Below are 19,455 nucleotides of genomic sequence, written 5' to 3'. Positions count from 1 at the left end.
GGCAAAAATAGATTATTATGCATCTATTTTTGTGAAACAATTTGGCGCAAACCTGGTTGCACATGTTTAACCTAGTTTACTATAATAATGGCTACCTTTACTTTCTAGACTCGTTAAAGTCTAGTAACGACTCAGTTATGCAAGATAGTAACGAGGTTAACATGGCTCTCTTAACACCACCACCACATGCTCGTACGAAGAGGGATTTGGGGAATGGGCTTAGTAGATAACTTTGCAAGTGCTACTAAGAGGATGAAAAATGAGCATTGTCGTGGAGGAATGGTAGCATTATTGAATAAGAAACCACAAACCATGTCAACATAGCTAGCAAGACGAATAAGATGATGTCACTACGGCTATTGATCCTTAAATTCACCCATTGACAAAGTATGACCCATCCCGCATGACTGCAAATTACCTTTCACTTCACTATCTCTCAATAAACCCCGCATTGACTCTGGTGTGACCTACCTCGAAAGTACCTGGGTGCAGCACCGTGGTTAAGTGGCATTGTCCCATTTGGAGCGTAAGCGTGGGAGCGCCTTGTTAAGGGCAGGGTTTTGACTGTGCGTCAATTGCAGAATGACCACCAGTCAAGTCAAATCTCGGGTAAGATTATTAACAAGGTGACCTGTGGCGTATATTAGTTCTTATTATATATTGACTGTGACGGAGAATAAGCAGCAGTTTTGTGTCGTCGTCGTTCACTCTCTCTCTGGTTCATCATCGCAGTGGCGGGAGACGGGAAGTGCCGCCATGTCCACGCCTTCCCGCAAGCGCCTGATGCGCGATTTCAAGGGGCTGCAGCACGACCCTCCCGCAGGCATCAGCGGCGCCCCCCAGGACAACAACATCATGCTATGGAACGCAGTGATCTTCGGGTAAGCCAAGAAAAAAAAAACCAAAAAAACCAGTCAGTTCCCTTCTTTTCAGTGAGATTTCACACGGTTTCCCTCCATTCTCATGGAGCCATATGTCCGTATCAGTGCAACAGACTATTAATATGTGCTTACTTGCAATGATGGAATGGACACATATGCCTGAATCACCGCAATGATCTAATGCTTTAACTTATATATGCATGTATCATTACAAAAGACACGAGCGGATGGCCAGAGCATTTCCCAGTCCCTTTAGATGTTGCACCTTGTTACCTGGGAATATTTGCACCGGCACAAGAAGCATGCTGTGCCGCTTTGCACGGTGCTGTGTCCTTCATGCTTAGATAGGAGGCCATTTGCCATTTTCTTAAGCAAACGAACATATTTTGACCGCTGCCTGGGGTTGGTACAAGGTGTATGGTCATTTGGTCCGTGATCTTGTGGTTGGAGGGACACTTCTGTGCACGTTTTCCAGCAAAACTTGGTCGTATGTGATTTTTCAAGTGCGATGTGAGTAGGTTCACCAACTCACTGTGCGTATAGTACCCTGAAATTAGGGTTAATAGCTGAGCAGCAACATTGAACCTTTAATGTTTAGGCAGATCGACAACAAACCTAAACTTCCAACTTCTTAGTATGATGAGAGAGGAGTATGCAAGCAACAAGAGATGCATAGATTTGTGAGGAGGGTTGGAATAGATTGGTGCAAATATTTTGACCTCTTTAGCTCAAAACTCTTAAGCATATTTTAATGTCTAAGAAGTTACATTTTGAGAACCTTTAGAGTCAACAAAGATTGGATCATTCTACATTGTGTGCAAAGTGACGTAATATCAAGAGATGCACCTTAAGCTTGTGAGCTGATAAGACATCTTCGATCCTGCAATCACCCAGAAAGCTGTGTTTTGATGGAGACAGTGCAGGAGACAGAAGGTAGTCACCTACACGAAATGTAGATGTGTTGTCTATCAAGGAAATGTTGTCGTCCACCACCAGAGGGGGCCCACTACACCAAGAAGCTGTCGCTTGAGCCAAAAAGCTGCCGCCTACAAAACACAAAATTTGTGTTTGCTACAAAATGCCCGAAACAAGGGCCGCCTAATGCTTGGGTGTTGTTGTTGGGTCCCGAATGCTGTCATCTAGCCTTCTGTAGAAGTTGCATGGCTACCAGGAAGATCAAACGGGTAGTGGATTGCCTGTATGGGCTGTGAATACAGCAAACACAGGCTGAAAATCTATGTTTAAGAAATCTAGGCTGCTCCTCTACGATGAAAACTTGCTCTTTTGCAAGAACTCTCCAAATTATGTCCTCACTTAGGCGATGATACCATGTGAGCACAATGAAAGAGAAACACAAACATAGAGAGAGAGAGAGAGAGAGAGAGAGAGAGAGAGAGAGAGAGAGAGAGAGGGAAGTATATTGCACTAATTGAAGAAGAAATGTTGATACAATGAAGATGGATTGATCAGTCTCTGCACGCAACCCAAAGCATCAGTGAGGGCACCAGATCAGACTGTGATAATGGCAGCACCAAGCACGAAGTGTCGGAGTGTCAAAGTGTGCTTGTAAACAAAAGATTGAAGATTGGAGAGAGAGAAAGAGTGTGTGTGTGTGTCTCCCAAGTGGGGAGATGGCTATAAATAGCCAAAAGACCAAAAAATTGGCCGATCTACACCTGCAGGAGCCATAAACGCTGGCCAACCTATAATAAATTCTAGTCACTTTCTAAAAAATGCTAGAAAAAAATAGGGAGGCCCTAAAAAATCCTAGATGGCAATGACATTATTCGCTAGGTATAGACAAACTGTGGAAAGCAAAAACTGGCCTAGGGATGCACACAAGAAGCCAACAACTGAAGAAAATGCACCTAAGCTACCAAAGCTCCTATATCTCTGTCAGACTCTTACAGGAGATGATAGATTACCATGACTAACATAGACAGGCTAACAGTCAAATCCCATTCATAGAATTCGAGGCCCTATTGTGCACATTATTGTGTGATCACTGCTCTTGGAATCTTGGCCTGTAGGTTGACATATTCGTGTTTGGGACAATGTGGGCTAGTGGTATGGGACATCAAGTTCCAACTCTTGGGGTCTGGTCATGACCCACTATGTTGCTAGTTTCTAGGCTCGAGGGTGAGTCCATTTTGCTCTATAGCTATGAGGTGAGTCTGATGTACATAAATCATAAGTTTGTCAATATAGCTTGTGGTGCACATTGAATTCTAGGTTTCACTGACCTAACCACCTTTGTATGCTATAAAAAGGAGATCCCCTTAGAACCATATATGATCTATCTTTCACCTACTCAAAGTTCTTCTAGCTAGCCTTAAGCTCTTTACCTAGAAACTATCTAGATCACAAGTGACCAATGCCATCTTTGTATTGGTCTATTTACAATTGAAGAGATCTCAAATTTTCTCTAGTTTGTTGTGTACTCTTTGTTCCTTTCTAAAAAATTGTTTGTTGCGCCTTGTAAGTTTTACAATTCCAACTATGTTTAACATTCCTCAAGTTCCAGACTAAGTGTTCAAGCCAATTGCTCTCCACTCCAAGTCAAGAAGATGCTCTAGTCGTCGTATACGAGGAGCTTCTTTCTAGACACTCTTCTGAGTGGAGACACGATTATGATGATTACAGTTGGTGAGAGGAGTCCCTCGTTCACACCCATCTCCCTTCTATTCATCTATCACAAAAGGCTTTGTTCGAAGTGAAGATGCTGTCCTTGTTACCCTCTGTGCAGGTGCTTGTCATACCTTCATTACCCAAAGAAGACAAACTCAATGGCTCGAACTATTTGTTGTGGTTGTGTAAGGTGGAGTGCATACTCGATATCTTCGATCTTTGGGCTCTTGTTTTTGATTCTATGCCTTGTTCTATGGAGGATCTAGTGGATGGGACATTTATGGACTGAGCAGCCTTACGGGATCGGCTCAACTCTTGAGCCCGATCCTTTCGCTTTATGAGTTTGCAGGATTCTATCCTTGTTTATGTTCGAAGGTCGAAGATCGCGACAGAAGTGTGGAAGAAGCTTGCGTCTTTGTATCAACACAAGACGTTTGCCCACAAGATTTCCCTTGATAGAAAGTTGTGGATGCTTAGTCTTGATGATTTCTCCTCTATGAAGGAGTGCGTCACGAAGATGGAGGACATGAGGGGTGAGCTTGCCTCTCTTGGTTGGTTGATATCCTTTGAAGACATGGCTATGGTCCTTTTGACTTGGTTACCATCTCCTTGGTTTGATGTCTTCCACATTGGCCTTATCACATTGGCACCACTTGTCGTCCTTGAGCATGATGAGTGACTCAGAGAGGTTGGGACTAGTGGTTCTGGCTCCACCAAGGCATTTACTATAGGTATCGGTGGAGGGAAGATGAAGAAGGCATAGGCCAAGGACAAGAAGTAGGAGGATAAGAAGGATGAGAAGAAGCAGCAGCCCAAGTGCCCACACTGTGGCCTTATTTTCTAGAGTACAAGAGCAAGGTATACTTTCACTTTTGCGAGTGGAAGGTGTTTGTGGAGATACAGACTACTTCCAAAATTCGTGGCGTATGAGCCGATCATGGTGGAGAGTTTACTTCTAACCTCTTTTCTTAGTTTTGTAGGGATCACGCCATTTGGGTGGAGTATACCCATTTGAGCACACCTTTGTGGAATGGTGTGGTGGAGCGTGCAAATTGGACCATGCTTGAGATGGCCTAATCAATGTTGGAGCATTGGGGTCTTTCTCACACCCTTTGGTGTGAGGTGGTGGCTATTGCGGATCACATCCGCAATTGCTCCTTGACTTTTGTGTTACATGACATGACTTCCTATGAGGCTTTCTTTGGTCGAATGCCCTTGGTGTCTCACTTTAGCATCTTTGGATATGATGCATTTGTCCATGTGGACAAGGGAAAGAGGAAGACGAAGCTTGACTTGAAGTCCAGGAAGCTCATTTTCGTGGGCTACAACACTACTATAAAGGGCTATTGACTTGACGGCCCGATGACATGAATACTTGAGGTGAGGAGGGATGTAATCTTCGACAAGGTTGTGGCCCTAGAGGATCTTATTGATGGTTCTCTTACAGGTGGTTCTTCGCCATCGATTGACTCTTCCCCACCCTCAGTTTCTCTACTTCCTTCCACGTTGCTTCTTAGCATCCCTTCTTTGTCTTCGGCTCCTCCCCCTCTTCCTTCTCCATCCTCTATCCTGACTTCCCTGCCACCTTTGACAGATGCGACTGCTACTTCCTCGTCGCATGCTTCCACCCCTTTAGCCTCCCCTTTGAAGTCTTCTAGGAATGCTTAGTCATCAGCAGAGAGGGAGCTTTCTTTAGATGAGGATTTGCCTTCCCTTGGTGAGGCGGAGTCCCTACCACAGACAGGTGCGTTATAGGTATGGGAGGCTACTTAGTCTTCCTTGCAATAGGATGAGCCTATTTGGAATCCATATTGGTATCGTCAACTTATGTAGAATTCATGTGTTTCTCATTTTTTTGCTTCTCCCCCACCGGTCCACACAGATCAACTTGCTTACATACACAAGGGAATAGTTTACTATGTGTGAACTATGCTCTTATGTCATAGATTTTTCATGACAGTGAGCCTACTACAGTTGAGGAGGTTTTTGCACAGGATATTTGGCGTTGAGCCATGTAGGAGGAGTTCGATTCGATGGAGCATAATTAGACTTAGAAGTTGGTTTTGCGTCCCTCAAATTGGAAGGTCATAGGTGTGAAGTGGGTCTATAAGACCAAGTACCTTGCATATGGTTCCTTGGACATGGACAAAGCTAGGCTTGTTGCCAAGGGTTTTGCTCAGAGAGCAAGTTTGGACTATTTTGAGACTTTTGCACCTTCAACTCAAATATCTACTATTTGGGCTATCTTGGCTCTTGAAGCCCACCACCAATTGGCATGTTTATCAGATGAAAGTAAAGTCTCCCTTCTTTAATGGTGTCCTTGAGGAGGAGATCCATGTTTCACAACCCCTCGGTTTTCTTGTGTTGGGGAAGGAGGACCATGTCTACAGATTGAAAGGCCCTCTATGGCCTGAAGCAGGCTCTCGTGCTTGGTACTAGAGGATTGATTGATTCTTTCTATAGAGTGGCTTCCATCGATCGGCTCATGACCTCAATCTATACTTCTAGGTTGAGGGTGATAGGTGCATTTTACTCATCTTGTATGTGGATGATCTTATCATTATAGGAAGCTATACTTAGGAGGTTGATCGTAACTGGGAGATTTTGCGACAGGAGTTTGACATGATGGATCTTGGGATCCTCCACTTCTTCCTTGGGTTGGAGATCTATTAGATGGTACAAGGCATGTTAGTTTCGCAGCACAAGTACATTTCCAAGCTTCTCTCGGAGTTTGGCATGGCCAATTGGCAATCTATTTCTTGCCCCATATGGACCCAAAGTCCAAGCTTTTGGCAGCTGGAGTTCCCCTTACAGATGCCACTTGTCATAGGTGTCTTGTTGGCTTCCTCATTTGGCTTATTCGCACTCAGCCAGATATTTCTTTTGTTGTGGCTTTGTCATCTTCTTTTAGGAAGACTCCCACTTAGGAGCATTGGAGAGCGGTCTTGTGCGTTCTTCGTTATTTATAGGGACTCGATTCTATGAGATCATGTATAGAGAGGGGGTTACTCTCTGTGGTTGGAGTGATTCTGACTAGGTAGGTGATGTGGACGGTCCACTACATATTGTGCCTTCTTCCTTAGATCGGGAGTTATCTCATGGAGTAGCAAGAAGTAGTCTATTGTGGCCCTTTCTTCTATAGAGGAAAAATATCATGCATTATGTTTTATAGCTATGGAGGCGGTTTGTCTTTGCCGCATGTTGGTGAAGATTGGTTTTCCCCAACCTGGACATACGGAGCTGCATGTGGACAACCAAAGTGCTCTAGTTGTGGCAAAGAGCCTTGTGTTTCATGATCGCACGAAGCAAATCGAGGTTCAATATCACTATGCTTGAGATCGGATCATGGATTCCAAGTTAGCGGTGGCCCATTGTCCTACGGAGGACAACACAACAAATCTCTTCACGAAGCCTTTGCCCAAGGCTTCTATGCTTCATCACATGAGGTTGGGGGGTCTTTAGACACTCCTAGGATTCGAGAGGGGATGTTAACCCGCCTATGTTAGTCATGTGAGTCTGTTATCTCCTAGGTGTGAGCTCCTATCAAAGTTTGATAGAGACATAGAAGCTATGGCAATTAAGGTGCATTTTCTTCAGTTGTCGGCTTCCTATGTGCATTCCTAGGCCAATTTTCACTTTCCATAGGTTGCCTATACCTGCAGGATAATATCATTGTCATTTGGGTTTTTTTCCGGATCTCCCTATTTTTCTAGCATTTTTTAGAGAGTGGCATGATTTATTGTAGGTCGCTCAGCATTTATGGCCCCTACAAGTGCAGGTCGGCTAGTTTTTCGGTCTTTTGGCTATTTATAGCCACACCCTTACCTGGCAAACACACATACACTCTTTAGTCTTTAGTCTTCTTTTTGTAAGTGAACACTCTGACACTTGACACTTCGTGCTTGGTGTTGCCATCGTCATTAGCGTCATTAGCTTGATCCGGTGCCCTCATTGACGCTTTGGGCTGCGTGTAGGGATTGATTAGTCCATCTCCATTGTATTAGCATTCTTCTTCAATTAGTGCAATATTCTTCATCTTCCGCTTCCTCTCTCTCTCTCTCTCTCTCTCTCTCTTTGCACTTCTCTTTGTGTTTATGTTTCTCTTTTGTTGTGCACTCGCACATTGGCTGCCCTAAGCTTGAAGTGCCGTTAGTGCATTTGCACTAGGTCACTTCATGACCACTATGACCAATGCTACTAGTGCCCATCTAGACGTTCTTAACAATATTCTCAAGAGCGAAGTGGATTAAACAACTCTTCAATAATGTGTTAGTGCAAGATACTATGATAGTAGCCCAATGAGATCATTTAGTCCTATGATCAAGAATCAATTTGGATTTGAGTGGAACATAATGAGTAGTTGTTGAGCTATAAATTCATTCCATACTGATTAGCTCTTTAAAACAGCCCCAAATCATGTAAATTACCACAAATATCATTAAATGGGGAGTGGTTCTAGAGAGTTTCTATGTCCCACATGCAAAACCCTAGTTTGGGAGGATCCTTCTGCATTTATAAATAGACAAGCTGCCTACCATTCAATCCCATCCTTGTGTGTAGGTTTCTCTCAGCCTTCCACTCAGTGGCTGTCCAGTCGAGGCCATTGTTGTGACATCATCATCATCCTCTCTAGCACTTGCCGTCTCTATCCCTATTTTTGCCCTTCTGCCTAGAGGCCTTGTACTGATGTGTTTTCAGCTGCTAGTTGCCACATGCAGTTTCCTCATCGTCGGCACTCAGATCAGCATTTGTTTACAACTCTAGACTTGGCGATAGCTGATCTCCACTTGGTGACTACATCTCCTTGTGTTTTAATAGCTGGTGTGGCCGCCTGCATCATCCTCCACTTCCTTTGCTATCGCTTGGATCTCCTATTGCCTTGGTGATCAATGTTTTGCGAATTCTCACATTTTGACATCTCTAATTGGTTGGTACAACACTCGGGATCCGTCTTCGATGGATGTCATCCACTTCGACAGTCTTCAACTCTACCCTTGAGCATTTTGTACACTCTTATATTCATTTACAACATTCACTCACTTTAGAGTTCTCTTTTCTGTCTCTTTCTTTGTTTGTGTTTGTTTCTACATTTGAGTTTTGTGTTTAGGGTTTGAGCTTTGCACGTCATTGTCTGATTCTTTGAGTTTCAGTTATGGTTGTACTTTTTGTGTTTACTCAATGCAAACCCTAGCATATTTTCATAGTAGTATCCTCGAGCTGCAGGACATTTTGAATGGGAACTATTAGTTTACCTTGTTCGCCCTAGTCATTTTTAAGGACTCATGTGGAACATCAGGTGAACTTGGATCTTCGAAGGTAATCAAACTCATAGGATATGCTACTTATGTTAGTAGTATAGTTAGTCCATGAGTGAGTTTGGACATGTGTAGTAGTGGGCCCGGGATTTAAGTGCTATTTAGGTATTTTTTGTTGTCATTATGATGATTATTTTGGCATTTATTGCTGGCCATGGTCACATTTATGGCATTATTTTGTGCTATATACTCGGGCTCCTCCTCCATGGTTCAATCAATTCATCGCTTGTAGATTCCAGCGCAGGGCCCTGTTGTAGAGAGGGAGCTGGTGCTAGTGCCCACGTAGCCAATGACTCATTGTTGTATGCAATCTGGTGTATGGATTCCATTTCCCAAACGCATCTTTGAGTTCTCCTTTGCAGTGTTCTTGTGTTTTCTCTTTTCTCTCTTCTGTCTTGTGTTCAACACTTTATTTTAGCATTCTTCTACGCTTCCATTGTTACTTCCACTTGTGACATGGTATTAGATTTCCAGATGTACATTTGCATTGCTGTTTCTTGTTGATTATTGATGATATGCTGGGTGACCAGTTTTGGGGCTTTTTAGCCTTTCAAACTTTGCGATTTGCTGTTGCGGTTCTCTTCTAGACAGTGTAGACTGCATTTGATATTGTTGTTGCTTGCATTTACTGATTTTTTGCATTATTTTAATACTAGCAACAACATTTAATGCTTCTTTGTTTGTGTTTTTACCCTACAACATTTGCGTTTGCAGCCTCTTGGGCTCTTGAAGGCTAGATGACAGCCTTTCTCTGTCTTTGATTGGCAGATTCTTCTTGAATTTCGTAGATTTCGTGGTCTCTACACTGCGTGTGAACTCTTTTTAGTGCTGTATGTGCTGTGTTTTGATTGTACTCTCTCTTCCCTCTTCTTTCCTTTATTTTCTCTTCCTATCCTCTCTAGATGGTTCCCCCCTATTGTTCTACTGATGATACACTTCATGGCCTTGATTACCTAACATGGAGTATTGTTATGAAAGCATGGTTTGTGCAGAAGCGGTTATGTTACGTTGTTTCTAGAGCTCTTGAGTGTCCTTGAGCCTCCCACTACTCTTCCTATTGATTGGGACGAGGACAACTATGAGGAAGTTGTGCTTACATGGGATTCCGATGATATCAATGCCTATTTTGCTCTTCTTTGTTGTATCTCTAAAGAAGTTCTTTTGGTGGTAGTCACCTCTTACAGGACTACTTCAGCGATATGGAAGAAGCTTCAAATGTTGTATGAGGCTCCCTTCGCTATGTGTGCAGTTACCCTTTATTGATAGCTCCATCAGATGAAGTTTGAGCCGAAGGATGCTATCTAGTCATTCTTGCTTCGTGTTATACGGATATAGGATTAGCTTCCTCACATGCAATCCACCCTCTAGAGGCTGCTCTACAAGGTCCCGTCAGAGTTTGGGGTGGCCAATGCGTTGCGGGCCCAGCCCATCATTGACACGAGTGAGATTTACACATATGTCCTTGATGCTACTTGAGCATGAGGTGTCTTAACAATTACAGGGGTGGCTTCCCTCCCAGTAGGGCAGCTCCAATGAGGCATTTGTCGCTTCAGAGAGGGGTGAAAGGAAAAATAAGTCGAAGGCCCAGTGCTAAGAGACATTTGTGCAAGGATTGCAAAGAGTTAGCGGCTTTGAGGAAGTAGAAAGATAAGTAGAAGCAGTCCGATATAGACTCTTCCGTTGAGTCATCCGCCTCCTTTGACTCCGACTTGGATCCTCTAGCTAAGGCAAAGGCCCTTGACTCCGACTTGGATCTTCCAGCTAAGGCAAAGGCCCAATCACAGAAAGGGTCATCTTCTTAGATTGAGGAAAGGGCTTGGTAGCCCCTTCTTCTGCTGCTTTCTAGTACAGGTGATACGATCATCCCTCAAGGCTCTTGACTGCCAGAGAGGGAGAGTGAGAGGGTGGTGAGGTGGGGCCGGTGAGCCTCATCTATGCCAAGGTACCTTGGTGATGGCTTGATCACGCATTGCCTGGGTATCCATGGCGCTCTTTTGGTGGACTTTGTTGTATGGCCTATGATGAATCATTATCATTGTATCATTGCATCTTTGTATTGTATTAGATCACCTATAATTTGAGAGAGGGCATTAGTGGTCTAGTGAGCTCTTGAGTGAGTTTGGACATGTGCAACAGTGGGCTCGGCATTTTAGTGCTATTTAGGTATTTTTTCTTGTCATCGTAATGATTAATTTAGCATTTATTACTGGCCAACTTGGTCACATTTATGGCATTATTTTGTGCTATATATTCGGGCTCCTCCACAGTTTAGTCAATTCATCACTTGCAGATTCCAGTGCAGGGTTGTTGGAGAGAGGGAGCCGGTGCCAGTGCCCACACAACTAGTGACTCATTGTTGTATGTGATTGTCTCGTGTTTGGTATATGGATTCCATTTCCTAAGCACATCTTTGAGTTCTCCTTGCAGCGTTCTTGTGTATTCTCTTTTCTCTCTTCTGTGTTGTGTTTGGCAAAAATGATTGAATTTTTTCAACAGAACAAATATATGTAGTTATACTTGGATTGTAAAAATATTTACTTAATATTATATGGACATTATTTTATGTGATCTTAGAAAGTAAACAACTCTCAATTACATGGAGATGACAATCAAGCCCAAAAGAAAGTACACGATTTTTATAGTCAATGTACAAAGAGAAATATTTATAAAAAACCATGTCATGTAGAGATTGATATCGACAAAATCAATACTCGTTAGTAGAAGCCTATAATTTGATGGTACTATTGGATTGAAAGATTTGATCGCGGTATCACCATGTGCATATTGAACACAAATTTTTTTTGGTTAGCGAATATCGTGTGGAGCTATAATTTCTACACCAACAGAGAAAAAAAAAAGAGCAGAGCCATTATTAAAGAAAACTTTCTTAGCCATTTATATGCCCAGTGACCTTTAAAAGGTTATGCGGACCAAATACAATTTTATTAATGAAACTACTATTGCAAGTAGTGACATTAATAAAACAATCTTTCAATACAACTTCAGAAGATATACTTGGAGCTTCAAGAATATTTATTGAAGTCCTAGAAGTAGACTTTGCGTTCTTATTTTGGGGGCACTCTTGATCGTCACGAAAGTGACCCGTCTAATGGCAAGCAACGTAACAGTCCTTTGAGCAACCCTCGCCGAGTGACCTTGCGCTTACCATTTAGCTCGATTGGAACCCCTTGTCGACTAATTGTCCCTACTCGTAGCCAAAGTATTATCAAAATTCTATGCATACCTGTAGATATCTTTGAGTGAGTGTAGCGGATTGCGAAGTATTTCGTTTTGGTAGTTTGGCGGCAATCCAAAAAGGTATCTCATGTAGAGTAATACTTGAGGATCATCCAAGGCCTTTGTTTTATGCAGCGAACCTTTAAACTCTTGTGAATACGAATCCAAGCTCTTCTTCCCTATATCTAGCATACATAATGTTCGAAAATTTTCAATTTGGTCATCGGTCACAAAATGTTTCCGAAAAGTGGATTGAAAATCAGCCCATGTCTTGAGCTTGGGACATACCCTCACCTGCCAAGAATATGCCTTCCATTGTACTATGATTTGTATTTGCTTGATATGCTGAGTGTTATCAAATTGATACAAAGAAAAAACCATTGTCCATTTGGCCAGCCATAAATTGATGTTTGTCTCATCACACTCCTCCCCCCCTTTAAAGGGATTAGGTTGGAATTAAAGAGGCAATGCCCTCATGGTTGGGGGCACAAACAAAAAATGGCCAATATGCAGTTCAGCCAATTGTTGTCCTCATGGTTGGGGGCATAAACAAAAAATGGCCAATATGCAGCTCAGCCAATTGTTGTTGCATTGACTTGAGCTTGGAGAACCACTATAAGTGACAAATCTCCATCAGATTTGAAGGAAGAAGAAGCTTTGTGATGCTGCCTATGCATGTTCGGGTTCGGGAGAAGTTGGATGGGCATCCTCCATGTGTTAAAGTTCGGTAAGAATGGGTGCATCTAAAGGAGATACACCATAGGAAGCCATGATGGTGAGAGAGAATGTATGAACTGAGGGAAAATAAGAAGATTGACAGTGTGCAAGAATGTGTTGATCAGAATTGAGAGAGAGATAGGGCATTGTAGAGAATAGGACTGCAAATAGAGCCAGATTTGTTTAGTCCCTTAAAAAAAAAAAAAATGGTAAGCAGGGGGGCAGCTTAGTTAAAAATATGAAGGATGAAAGAAAGGAATTTTGCTGAAAAGAAAGGAGAATATTGGTGTGGGGTTGTGCTTTGGGTTTTGTTTATTTTCAGCATCACAGAGTGCATCGTTATTGCCTTGAGCATAGTACCTTGATAGCCGGTGCAAAACCATTTGTGTCACCTAGAACGGTGAGTTGGAACAAGGGGTGCCTTTGGAGATGTGCATATAACCTTGTGGGGTAGGGAGCAATTGTCAATGATGACAAGCTGAGGTGAAGCGACATGTCTTGCCACAATAGGTGCAGTTAGTGCTGCAACTTGAAGGGAAGAAGCCATAAGACCAGTGTGGCAAATGTGAATGGGTGGGCGGGACAGGAGCAGAAGATAGAGTTGTCTCCCAAATGTTGCAATGGAATGGGAGTGTGAATTTGCATTGATAGCAGTCTTGCTGCTCTTGGCAAGTCTTGTGTTCTTCACAAAGAATGAGAATCTTTAGCCCCAAAGAGCAGCTATGCTTTGATACCATGTAAAGGAGTGGTAGGGCTTGTAGTGGAGACAACAGAGTGTACGATAAACACTAGTAGTGAATGAACTTTGAATAAATGATGCATGGAAGCAAATGACAATTCAATGCATTGAGGGTTGTGTCCTAGAAGCAGTTTGAGGAGAGAGCCAAGGAGCTGGTGATGACATGAGGGGCTCAAAAGGATTGCATTGTTCTAGCTGATGAAGGGGTGCAGTATTTGTGGAAGGAGTGTGCATTATGGAGGGAGCGAAACATAGTACACTGGACAATAGGATATTGAAAAAGACACTGGAAAGAGGTGGGCAGCAGTGGAGGGAGAAAAATGCACTCCTATTCAGCAAGATGCCAAAGGTGGTGACTCTAGGCAGCAAAACACGAGTTCTGCTGGCTGAAACACAGCTCCACAGGCAGGTGATGATGATGTTGATGATGACTGCTGGCTGCCTTTGTGGGCAGAAAATGCAGGCAGCTGAGTGAAAAATGCAGCATGCTACAGGTTGCGAAACAGGGCAGCTGGCAGTGATGGCGATACTAACTCCATGAGATGGTATTCTACGTGTGTGAGGTGAGGAGAGTGATATAGAAGATATCATATTTTGGCGATGGAACATGTGACAAGATGGTCACAACCATGTGCTCTGACTGGATGATCATTCCAAAAGATGCTAACTCACCCTGAATCTCCTCCATCACATTGATGTGATCCTTCAGGGTGGGGGAATTTGTGACAGATAGTAGTCACGCTGCATCTTGAGGGCCATTTAATGTGCGCATGTCTTCAATTGGTATAAGGATGATAATTTGGTTGAGACATATGAATTGGGGCAGATATGTCTTATATGCACAAGAAATGAGTCACTACAGTTCAAGAAAAAAGAGGAATAGGCACAAGAGTAGAGCCTGTCTGAGAGGGCTGCTAAATCTGCAGAAGCACTTGAATGATGATCCACAATAGGTGAGATATGAGGGATTTGATGAACTCCAAAATGTCTAGTGTGTCGAGGATGGCCTTGATCTTGCATGATCAAATGGTGCAGTTCATCCCATCCAGCTGCTGGTCATGGTAGAGATTGGGTAGGATGGGCACCTGCACTTGGGTGCGAGAAGAGTGATACAAGGATGTCAGAAGATGAGGGGGGAGGAAAACATGAATGGATGGGGGATGAGAGGGTGCTCAATCATGGTTTGCATCTCAATCCACATCGTGATCACATTGGTCTTTGCATTGATCCTCCCACTCTTTGTGACGATCCTTATGGGCTCAGCAGTCTTGATGGCAGTCCTTGTGGTTTGATTAAGCTCCTGATCCACGTGATCCTACCAATTGTAGCGGTCTGACATGTTGAATCCTTTGAAAACCTGCAAGAAAGAGTGCTGCGTTTGATGATGACTGCTGCAAATGGTCCATTAGTCATCTCTGCTGCGTTTGATGATGACTGCTGCGGTCTGACATGTTGAATCCTTTGAAAATCTTCATGTGATTATCCAGAATGAGCTGAAAAGAGGGCTGAAAGGAGGGAAAAACTGCAGATGGGGGAGAATGCAGCAGACTAGAGTCTCTCTATGCCACAACACACTTGGCGAATGATACCATGTTGGTGCACAATATAGAAGGAAAGGAACACACAGAAGAAGAAACACATAGATGATGATGAAGGAAATGAAACTCAAATTTGATGAACAATAAGAAGGCTGAATACAGGCCCCTGCTCGTGTGATGAAGGAAAGGAACACACAGAAGAAGAAACACATAGATGATGATGAAGGAAATGAAACTCAAATCTGATGAACAATAAGAAGGCTGAATACAGGCCCCTGCTCGTGTGCCTTGGCACATCAATGAAGGTGCTGGACGGAAGGGCAGGAGAGAGAGAGAGAGCTGAATGAGGAGAGACGATGAGCAGTGGTGGCTGAAGATGCCTGCAATAGCAGAATGTGGAGGGGAAGAGGCTGAATGCAGTGAGTGGGAAGGATGACGATTGCCCTATAAATAGGAGTTGGAAACTGGCCAATTGGCAAGTGTTTGCAGCCTATGTTTGCATCATATGCAGCCAACAGGAGGTCATCCACATCAGCAGAGGAGGAGGCGTCATCATCTAGAGGATAGGCGACAATTTTTCTCTCCAGGCGGCAGCATTTTCTCTCTCCTCTTGTAGGCGACAGCATCTTCTGGGTCTTTTTTGACATAGGTGGCTCCATCTTGACTGTCTGTTGGTTGCAGATTGTTTGATGATTGCAGATATATATGATGTCTTATCATGAGTTCTTTGTTGACTCAAAGGATGAGGTCTCTATTTCTTCCTTTGAGAGACGGAGAGACTTTCGTGCTAGTTCACGCGACGACCGGAGGTCACCTAGCCCATTTGTACGAGATCCCTCTATTCCCCGACTAGTGGAGGATCCCACCGTTGGATCATCGATGGATCTTGCAGGCTTATGGGATTGGCTCAACTTGAGAGCTTGATCTTTCCTCTTTATGAACTTATATGATTCTGTCCTAGTGCATGTGCGCAGGTTGCAGAAAGCAGCGGAAGTGTGGACAAAGCTTGCTTCTTTGTACCATCAGAAGACATTTGCCCATCGGATTACTCTCGAGAAGAAATCAGGATGCTCGTTGTTGATGATTCTTCTTCCATGAAGGATCATATCAATAGGTCGGAGGACATGAGGGATGAGCTTGCGTCCCTTGGCAAGATGATCTCTTCCGAGGATATGGCCATGATTCTTTTGACTCAGTTGCCATCTCCCCGGTTTGATATCTTCTACACCAACCCTCTTACATCGAGGACTCATGAGAAGCTTCTTTGGGAGGAGCTTGCCCCGCTTGTTTTGGAGTATGATGAGTGTGCCAAAGAGGTAGCTAGTAGATCCACCTCCACTAAAGCTTTTGTTGCAGGTTCGAGAGGGGAGACATAGAAGAAAGGAAAGTCACAGGCTAAAAGACATGAGAGTTCTTCAGGTTTTGACTTCAACTCGGAGAAGCCTAAATGCCCATATTGTGGGAAGGGGACATATCCAGAGGAGAAATGTTGGAAGAAGTACCCTTGCCTTCGTCCAAGCGCGAAGGATGGAGCTAAAACATTCGAGTCTTCTACCTCTACTCCAGCAGTTACCCACGAGTTAGTGCTCCTTCATATTGTTGACTTGGAGGAGTCTTCTTCAGAGGTTGCCTCATCTTCTGAGAGGCCTTGGCTGGTTGATAGTAGAGCTTCTAGTCATATGACTCCCTGAGGTGATTTATTGCAGGATCTATGCCCTTTTGAGGGTTCCGTCACTATTGGTGACATTGTTTCAGTGCCTATTTGTGGTGTTGGTACTTTGTCTTTATTTCCTGACTGCGCGTCGAGCTCCTTTTCATAAGTTCTTTATGTTCTGAACTTGGGCTTTCCACTTCTCTCAGTTTATGGCCTCACAAGGCTTGGTACCCGGGTTGTCTTCACCGAGCAGGCTGTTTGTATTGAGGATTCTTTTGCAGGGGTTGTTATTGTGACAGATTGGCAGGAGAGCAGGCTTTATAGACTCCATTCCCCTTCTCTTATGCAAGGTCCTCCGAGGGAGTTGTCTATTGCTACACCCGTTTCCGCTTGTGCACCCTCTTTTCCACGGGTTCCTTCCCATCTCCCATCCTCTTCTCTGGTGGTTCCCTCGTACCCTGCCACCCCAGGATCCGTTTCTCCCTTGGTTTTCCGCCACATCCAGGATCTGAGAGGGGGTGTTAGCAGTCATGTTTGTCATGCCTTGTCATCTCCTGCCTGTGAGCCTCAGTTTGAGTCAGACGAGGACTTTAGGAGCTCTGACTTGTCTATCACTTGTTTTGACGGAGGAGGTAGTTTATTCTAGAGCACTCAGTTTATTGCATTTCAATGTATTTTCTCCTCTAGTTGGGATTTTATGTGCATTTCCCGGGGTAGTTTCTGCATTCTTCAGCCTGCCTCACATGCCAGACATTGTCCACCCTTTCCAGGATTTTTTTGAGCATTTCTGGCATTTTTACCAGCATTAAATGTTGGCCGGACATATTTAATGCCTCAAATTTCAGGTCGGCCAGTTTTTGGGTTTATTGGCTATTTATAGCCATTTCCCACTCGGTAGTCAGTTAGATTATCATCTTCCCTCCTTCCTTGGCAGGTGCACACTTTGACTCCGTCATCTTCCTCCGTCTTTGGTGCTGTCGTCATCATCAGCCTGATCCGGTGCTCTCACTGACGCTATGGGCTGCATGCAGGGACTGATCAGTCCTTTTGTATTCAGCATTCATTTCAGTCAGTGCAGTATTTCTTCCTTCATTTTCTGCTCTCTCTCTCTCTCTCTCTCTCTCTCTCTGTGTTTGTTCCTTCTTCCTTTGCACACTCTCACACTGTCAATCTAGTTACGATTTAAGAGACCTTATGCTATCGTGTATTACTGATTATCATACTGTTACGTTTTTGTGTGTAGGCCTGATGACACACCTTGGGATGGAGGTATGCTAGCTATATGCTTTAATATTTGCTTTCCTGGTAGATGTTGGGTGTGAATTGGTCTCTAAAGTACTATGGGAAAAGAACACTCAAATTCCTGTCAGAGTCTTCCTTACAGGTCTATATATTGTGGAAAATTTGATTGTTAGAGTGGTTTAACAGCATTTATGTGAGTTTCAGGGACATTTAAGCTTACTTTGCAGTTCAGTGAAGACTATCCAAACAAGCCTCCAACAGTCCGCTTTGTTTCGAGAATGTTTCATCCCAACAGTAATCTCTTTGAATCTTTTTGTTAGTCAATGTCAGGTTGACTGTTTTGTGTTTGATCAATAAGACAAGGTTTGCATGTGCTTTGTAGTTTATGCTGATGGAAGCATTTGCTTGGACATCCTACAAAATCAGTGGAGTCCCATATATGATGTAGCTGCAATACTTACATCTATACAGGTAAGAATGCGTATGTGAACTGGTTATATTTTAGCATTTGTCCTGTGTTAGCTCATCCATGTTTTTGTACTTGAAGAACTCAGTGTGAACTGCCTTGAGCAAACAACTGTCTCAACTCTGCCATGTGGCTATTTTGTAGTCCCTACTTTGTGATCCAAATCCCAATTCTCCAGCCAACTCTGAGGCTGCACGCATGTTTAGTGAGAATCGTCGTGATTACAACAGGAGGGTCCGTGACATTGTTGAGCAAAGTTGGACTGCTGAATAGCAGTTCATGTATGCAATGCTCTGGTATTCTTTTGACAGTAATATCTTCAAAGTTCAAGTGGATACCTTCTTTTGTCATATAAGATATACAGCTGGTTTTGGTCCACTCATAAACTGACGGAACTGCTCTTTAATGTCAAACTTTCAAGTGGTCTTGACAATATGGATTCCCATTCTTCAATAATGTCTATAGGATCCATGGTATGTATGCACCTTTATCAACACTCTAGACTGCTCAAGGAAGGTGGGATTAGTCCAAAGCTCTGTATTAGCAGTGTAAAGTCGTTATGAAGGTGTAAGTTTCCTATAGCACATGCCCTTGTCCTGATAAGGTTCCTTTTTACAGGACTGAAGGGTTGATGCATCTGTTTATTTTTTGTTCATGAGACTTGTGGTCTTGTTTTTGTGCAACATCTCTTCATATTAGCTGCTTTTTACATTGATACAAGGCAGCAACTATGTGCTATGTCTGGTCTGCAATGCAGGGGTTAATGCAGCTCTTAATGTTTGAGACATGTTGAAACTGGTATGTAGAATTGTGATCTGTCTAAGGAACAAGGGCTGCTCATTTGAAGGCTTGGTAATCAATGTGACACTTGATGTCATAGCATTGCATGGCTTCTATCAGTACATGATCTGTTTGTGTCCTGAGAGTAGAGTTCTTGGGGCTCTTGCAAAATAGCCCTTGTAAGATTGATGTTTATCTGCTTCTCTTGGAGGGTGTAAGCCTTCACCTTCTTACTGTGACATTGAAAATTTGCCACTT

The 19,455-nt window shown here is 43.4% G+C and overlaps 1 protein-coding gene across 1 annotated transcript; it reads left to right on the top strand.

Moving 5' to 3' along the window:
- Nucleotides 1–482: 482 nt before the first annotated feature.
- Nucleotides 483–19,072, top strand: LOC148035667 (ubiquitin-conjugating enzyme E2 2-like). Its single transcript, XM_087677673.1, has 6 exons — nucleotides 483–609; nucleotides 733–881; nucleotides 17,953–17,978; nucleotides 18,156–18,245; nucleotides 18,334–18,422; nucleotides 18,562–19,072. Exons 1-6 carry the CDS (start codon nucleotides 583–585, stop codon nucleotides 18,688–18,690), a joined length of 510 nt encoding a protein of 169 aa, XP_087533799.1. The 5' UTR covers nucleotides 483–582; the 3' UTR covers nucleotides 18,691–19,072.
- Nucleotides 19,073–19,455: the final 383 nt, after the last annotated feature.

The sequence above is a fragment of the Lygodium microphyllum genome, chromosome 5 (genome assembly GCF_053477565.2).
Source record: "Lygodium microphyllum isolate KBCC chromosome 5, Lygodium_microphyllum_v1.1.10, whole genome shotgun sequence".
Taxonomy (NCBI): Eukaryota; Viridiplantae; Streptophyta; class Polypodiopsida; order Schizaeales; family Lygodiaceae; genus Lygodium; species Lygodium microphyllum.
This window is presented reverse-complemented; position numbering and strand designations above follow the sequence as displayed.